We start from the raw sequence: 6,964 nt of genomic DNA on the forward strand, positions 1-6,964 counted from the left end.
ATCTACATATATGGGGGTGTCCTGCAGAGATAAGAGTATTCAATCCACATGAAAAGAAATTGGATCCAAGAACTATTTCAGGATATTTTATTAGTTATCCAGAAAAATCCAAGGGATACAGATTTTATTGCCCTAATCATAGTATGAGAATAGTAGAATCTGGTAATGCAAAATTCCTAGAAAATGGCGAAATCAGTGGGAGTGAAAAATCTCGAAGGATTAATTTTGATATTGAGGAGATTCAGGTTAATTCTCCCATATCATCTCCTGTCCGAGAGATTGTTGTTCCTCAAATCAATGAGAGTATTGATGAGGGTGAACAACAAAATAACATCCAAGAACTCTCACATGATGTTGATGTCGCCGTTGATGATCTTGTAGAACAATCACAATTGGCAGATTTGAGAAGATCTCAAAGGAAAAGGAAACATGCCATTTCTGATGATTATGTTGTATATCTACAAGAATCAGATTATGATATAGGAATAAAAAGAGACCCCTTATCGTTTTCACAAGCCATAGAAAGTAACGATTCTGAAAAATGGTATGATGCAATGAAAGAAGAGTTAAAATCAATGGTACAGAATGATGTCTGGGATCTCGTTGAATTGCCCAATGATTGTAAAAGAGTCGGTTGTAAATGGGTCTTTAAGACAAAACGCGACTCAACGGGCAATATCGAACGATATAAAGCTAGACTTGTGGCCAAAGGTTTTTCTCAGGAGGAAGGCATCGACTATAATGAGACTTTTTCTCCTGTTTCTAAAAAGGACTCATTGAGAATCGTTATGGCATTAGTAGCTCATTATGATCTTGAGTTGCATCAGATGGATGTGAAAACAGCATTTCTGAATGGGGATCTAGATGAGGAAATCTATATGGAACAACCCGAAGGATTCATAGAAAAGGGAAAAGAAAGTTGGGCTTGTAAACTTAAGAAATCCATTTATGGCCTTAAACAAGCTTCCAGACAATGGTATATAAAGTTTCATAATACCATTACTTCCTTCGGATTTAAGGAAAACACTGTTGATCAGTGTATATACCTGAAGGTAAGTGGGAGTAAGTTTATTATATTGGTCTTATATGTGGATGATATTTTACTTGCCAGCAGTGATCTTGGTTTATTGCACGAAACCAAGATGTTTCTCAACAAGAACTTTAAGATGGTTGATATGAATGAGGCATCCTATGTCATTGGCATTGAGATATTCAGGGATAGATCTCAAGGATTATTAGGATTGTCTCAGAAAGGATATATTGATCGTATCTTGGAGAGATTTAATATGCAGCTTTGCTCAACCAATGATGTGCCTATTACTAAAGGTGAAAAATTCAGTCAAAACCAGTGCCCAAGAAATGACTTAGAAAAGAATCAAATGAAGAATATTCCTTATGGATGCGCAGTTGGAAGTCTGTTATATGCTCAAACCTGTACAAGACCAGATATCAGTTTTGCAGTTGCAATGCTGGGAAGATATCAAAGCAACCCAGGAATGGAACATTGGAAAGCTGCAAAGAAAGTAATGAGATATCTAAAAGGGACAAAAGATTATATGCTCACATACAGGAGATCTGATCAGCTTGAAGTAACTGGATATTCAGATGCTGATTTTGCAAATTGCCTCGACAGCAGGAAGTCCACTTCAGGATTTGTATTTATGTTAGCTGGTGGGGCAATTTCTTGGAAAAGTGCAAAGCAATCGCTTATTGCATCATCAACAATGGAAGCTGAATTTGTGGCATGCTTTGAGGCCACAAATCAAGCTTTATGGCTGCGAAATTTCATCTCAGGACTTGGTGTGGTCGACTCAATTGCCAAGCCGCTGAAGATATTTTGTGATAACACCGCAGCAGTTTTCTTCTCTAAGAATGGCAAGTACTCTAGTGGTTCCAAGCACATTGAGATAAAGTACTTGGTGGTTAGAGAAAGAGTCCAGAAACAGCAAATGTCAATTGAGAACTTGAGCACCACTATGATGATTGCTGATCCATTGACAAAAGCCTTACAGTGCAAAATATTCAAAGAACATGTTCTTAGAATGGGGCTTGTGAGCAAGTCATAAAGGATATGGTGATGCATGTTTATGTGGATGCTATTATTGACATTTTACTTAATTAAAGTTATCTGTTTCTGCTATCCTGTTTACATTTATGTTTATGCATATTATGGTTGAATGTAATAACAGGATTGTCTTGACAAGACAAATTACAGGGGTCATTATGGACTATGTTACGAAAGACTAACAATGTTGTGGTACATAGAAGGGAGTATGACATTGATGAAATACAACCGCTATGACTCGCATTGATAGTTGGACTTAATATAGTATTATTGTGATTATTGGACTTATTGGCTTATTTTAAAACATGGCCATGTATAAAATGCTTTTCAAAATTTTTTTGGAATCCAATTAGGTAAAATTATTTTCAAACAAATTTTGTTTTGTTTGTTTTGATTTTGTATCTCTTTTATATCTTATCAATTAATGGGCCAAGTGGGAGAATGTTAGAATATGTGGCCATTTTTATAATTGAATAAGATAGAATAGCTAATTGGGTTCCGTTGCGATATTTTAGCCAATAAAGACTAAGTCCACTACGGAACGATTCCTCGGAGATATTCTTGATGGGAGGATATCTTCTGAGATCTCATCTCATCGTAGACCCTCTGCTCTCGCCTATAAACGGACAGGATCTCTAAGGGTGTTAGTGTGATAGAGCGTCATAACGTTGACACGTATAGACGCATCTCTCCGTTGAGGAATTCAGTTATTCTCTTCGACTCTCTCCCCAAAATCCTCTCCCCAAATCCATCAATTTGTGTGATCCTGTGAAAGGATAGGAAGAGAGGAGAAAGGGTCTACGCTTCGCACTCCCTGCAGATTCCGCAGCGCGATCGGATTAAAGACGGAGCGCAGCAATCTTGGATCACGGTGCTGAGCAGATCAAACAAGATCTCTGAACGGATGGCATCAAAAGGTACGCATCGTATAATTAGATCTATGTATTGAATTTCAAATCCTGGCATATAGGTTAATTCCGCATTATTGATTTAGCATAATTACAGATTTTTATGCTAACACAACTCTCCAAATTTTCTCATGCTATTGGAAGAGTGTAAACAAAGGGGAAATATTGTCAGAATGTCGGATTTCGTATATAAATTTTTCCTGAATTCATCTTTTTCTTTTGTTCTCCTTTTGTCTTCCTTCCTCAAAAGTTGGGTCCACTCATTGTGCAGAAGCTTCATTCCTAAAACCAAGCTGATCCGGAGGTGATTAAAGCGGACAAATCCAACCAAGCTCACTCACGAGATTCCGGGAATCTGAATCTGTCCTCTCTGCAACAAATAACACTGCACTGGAGCCCCTCGATAACAAGAAGCCATCTTCATTGTACGCTCATCAATGATACCTTCGTTTGGAAGGCAGAGCACCATCATTCAGGTGGTTAGATACTGATAGCGCTATCACCTAATTGTGACCTGTGTAGTAAAGAAGCAAACATCATCGAGCATGGAAATGACAGGAAGGCAAGGGCAACTGTCATTTAAGATAAACAACTTAGAAGGACAAGTCCAGCTAAAAAGATGCCACCTTTTGCCTGTAAATCCAAGCAAAAAATCAAGAGTCAACAAAGGACTGTCCTCTCATTACCTCCATTCATACCATTACTTTACCAACATTTCATCAGCTACCAGTATTAATTTATCCGCAAACCGGAAACAGCTGAGAAAGAGAGAATAGAATTGTGTTTCACCTTGGTAACATGAGCTCAGTGCTGACTCAGGAGAGTAGTTCTACAATGATTTCTTCATATGCGAGATGAATAGTAGTAGTAGTAGTAAAGAATTTTTGCTCATAGACTTGTTTGATTTCATGTGCTTCAGCGACAAATCCTGGGGAAACTACGACCTACAAAATCTCTTTTTTCTTCGGGAGAATGGTGCTACAGTGATTCGTGAATGAGATGAGACTGAAGAGTTGCTGAGAAATAAATAGAGGAAAAAAAAAGAATTTTTTTTGCTCTTGGATTCAAACTAGTTCGCTTTCGAGGTGCGTCAGCTACAAACCTTGGAGAAGCAAACAAGGAAGATGACCAAGAAAACAAAGCAGGACAGCCCAATGGCCACCCCAAGCACCAGCTTACTCGGCCCGTGGTGACTCCCGCCGTTGCTCCCTCTGTCTCTACTCCCTTCGTCGCTGCTGTCGTCGGAGTAATCCGACGAGTCCGCCCGAGTGGAGCGGTCCGCGGGTGGCGACACTGGCAGCCCGTACTTGTCGCAGGGAGCGATCCCGAGCTTGAGACTGGAAGAAAGCTGAGTGTGGTTGTAGCAGAGGTTGTTGTTGCCGCCCACCTTGAAGACCTCAAACCGTCGTAGGAAGGACGCGTTGAAGGGGAACACTCCCTGGAAGTTGTTCTTCTCCAAGTTTAGGAGCTTTAGCCCTTTCATCTCGGCTAGGAACTTTGGGATGCTTCCGTTGAACTGATTCGAGCTCAGATCGAGGTGGACGAGTGCTGAAAGCTGCGATATCGAGTCGGGGACTGGGCCGGAGAGCGAATTGCGAGCGAAAGATGCGTTTTTGAGGGCGGCGAGGTCGCCGATGGTGTCGGGGAGGGATCCGGTGAGGGCATTGGAGCTGAGATCGAGGGTTTGGATCAAGCCGAGCACGGAGATGGAGCTTGGGATACGGCCTTTGAGGAGGTTGGAGGAGAGGTTGAGGTGGACGAGGCCGAGGGCGTTCCAGTGGTGGGGAACGACGCCAGAGAGGTTGGTGGCGGAGATGGTGGCAGAGCGGAGGTGGTGCATCTGGGAGAGGATGACAGCTGGGCCGCTGGCGGAGACGGGGACGCCGACGACGGAGAGGTCAGTTAGGTTCTGAAAGCGGGAGAGCCAGACGCCGCTGAGGTGGCGGAGGGAGGCGTCGCAAGAGAAGGAACGGAGGGAGGCGGTGAGGGGTCCGGGAAGATGCCTCGGGACGGGGATGGGGCAGCGGAGGAAGGCGAGGGAGCGGAGCGTCGAGAGGGCGCGGAGGGCGGTGGTGGGAATGTCGAGGTCCGGGGAGCAGTTGGCGAGGCGGAGGGAGACGAGGTGGCGGAAGGGGGTATCGTCGTCGCAGGCGGTGGCGTTGCCATGGGGGGAGGGGTCGGCGCAGGGGTCGGTGGCTGTGGGGAATCCCATGGACTGGAGCGCCGTGAGCTGCCGGGGGTCGAGGGTGGAGCCTTGAGCGGCGGAGGGAGGACGGGGGGACGCATTCGACGCCGGGGGGGAAGGCGCGGGGGAGGCTTTCGGCGATGGGGACGGAGGGACAGCGGCGGCGCCGCCGCCGATCCATGTGTAGAAAGGGAGTAGAGGGAGTAGTATGAGAAGCGCGATTGGGCGACGCTCCATCTGAGATCGGAGCGAAAAGGATGAGAGAGGGTGTGTTGCAGTGGGGGTTCAGTCGTGAGCGGAGGGAGAGGCGGGCTTTAGCAAAGAAAATAAAGAGGCGTTTTTCCAATAAGAAAAAAATAGAAATTATATTTGATTCATGTTGGTTAATATCAATCTTAATTTTAAATAATTAATCTGAACTTTTATTGAACGTTAGTAAGCTTATATTATGTGGGTGGTCTCAGTATTTGACCAAATCGCAAGTGTTACCCGTCACGGATGTGACGCGTGGGACCCGCATCTATATCGCAACGGAAGTCAGTAAAAAGGGTTCCTACAATCTCTACCTGTACGTATGTGTCGGACTCATGAGTTTTTGGCGTCGGGCGGAGGCCCGCACCCAACCGATAGAAGACGTCATATCGGATCGACATGGAGAAAGAGAAAATATAGGGGGCCACAAAAACTAAGGAGAGAGAAAGATTTGACTTGTTACCAATAGAAACCTCTAATTGGTTTCAAAGGATCGAGGAATTGGCTGCAGCTCTTTTGGCAAAATATGACATGTATTTAAATGCCATCCGACACACTAACCACACCTAAAACAAATTGCTCTGGACAATGATAAATAACTTTGGCAGGCAAATTTTCCATTAAGGTTATGGATCCATATCCACCTTCGCTCCCCACTCGGATCTTGTTGGGTTTCCATCCTGGCCCAATATGGGGCTCGCGGATCATGGGCTAGGTGTAAGCGGATCTTGCGAGAAGTTGGACCCGCCATTGCACCGAGTATAAATACTGACCGGTCGGGCGGGCGATCTCACGGCTGTTCCGCGATCGAAGCTAGGGTTGTAGCGAAGGAAAAGGGCGAGAGGAACCATGGCTGCCAAGGCTTCGCTCAAAGGGAAAGGGAAGGCCGGGAAGGGGTCCAAGGGTTCGGAGGAGGGGTCGTCGGCGGCCAAGTGCGTGAAGGAGTGGAGCACTTGGGCGATGAAGAAGGCCAAGGTGATCACCCACTACGGCTTCATCCCCCTCATCATCGTCATCGGTATGAACTCCGAGCCCAAACCCCAGCTCTATCAGCTCCTCAGCCCCGTCTAACGTCTCCCCCTCGAACATCGGCAAGTTTTGCATTACGGGTGTACTGCTTGAATTGGTTTTATCTTCACTATCTCTCTGAGACGTGATAATCGATTTAAAGCTTATATGTAGGCTTACCGCATAGTCCATCCGTTTCTACTCATGTGGTATATTGGAGCTTTTGACCTTGATTTGATGGTACAATCTTCTGTGCTTCTCCATTAGGAGATGCGTTTAGTATATGAACTTGTGCTTTCTTTTCAATAAATTGTTGATTCGTAGATCTGGTCCGCCTTGAAGTCTACTGCCCAAAGTTTAACTAGGTTTTGCCTGAACTGCGCTCTTGAAATGCAGAAACGAACCCGTGAATTAGATGACATTTGATCTGCCAATTAGGTAGTTGGTACTTGAGTGCTATCGCATAGAAAGAATCTTAGTATAGTTCAATAAGTTCTTGAGTGTCTTCAAGACTCTAAGTTGCTCAAAAGACGCTCACAACATTTG

At 44.5% G+C, this 6,964-nt stretch overlaps 2 protein-coding genes across 2 annotated transcripts; one reads left to right on the forward strand and one right to left on the reverse strand.

Annotated features, from left to right (window-relative positions):
• Positions 1-4,001: 4,001 nt before the first annotated feature.
• On the reverse strand, positions 4,002-5,464 carry LOC135612772 (receptor-like protein 51). The gene has a single exon (XM_065109428.1). The coding sequence runs from the start codon at positions 5,393-5,395 to the stop codon at positions 4,064-4,066; it is 1,332 nt and encodes a 443-aa protein (XP_064965500.1). The 5' UTR covers positions 5,396-5,464; the 3' UTR covers positions 4,002-4,063.
• A 743-nt stretch (positions 5,465-6,207) lies between these two features.
• On the forward strand, positions 6,208-6,700 carry LOC103975939 (mitochondrial import receptor subunit TOM7-2-like). Its single transcript, XM_009391084.3, has one exon. The coding sequence runs from the start codon at positions 6,260-6,262 to the stop codon at positions 6,479-6,481; it is 222 nt and encodes a 73-aa protein (XP_009389359.2). The 5' UTR covers positions 6,208-6,259; the 3' UTR covers positions 6,482-6,700.
• The last annotated feature ends 264 nt before the right edge of the window (positions 6,701-6,964 follow it).

Source organism: Musa acuminata, chromosome BXJ1-2 (assembly GCF_036884655.1).
Source record: "Musa acuminata AAA Group cultivar baxijiao chromosome BXJ1-2, Cavendish_Baxijiao_AAA, whole genome shotgun sequence".
Lineage (NCBI taxonomy): Eukaryota > Viridiplantae > Streptophyta > Magnoliopsida > Zingiberales > Musaceae > Musa > Musa acuminata.

Excerpts from the sequence above, each read along its gene's own strand:
- LOC135612772 (XM_065109428.1), bottom strand. The coding sequence starts at position 5,395 with ATGGAGCGTCGCCCAATCGCGCTTCTCATACTACTCCCTCTACTCCCT.
- LOC103975939 (XM_009391084.3), top strand. The coding sequence starts at position 6,260 with ATGGCTGCCAAGGCTTCGCTCAAAGGGAAAGGGAAGGCCGGGAAGGGG.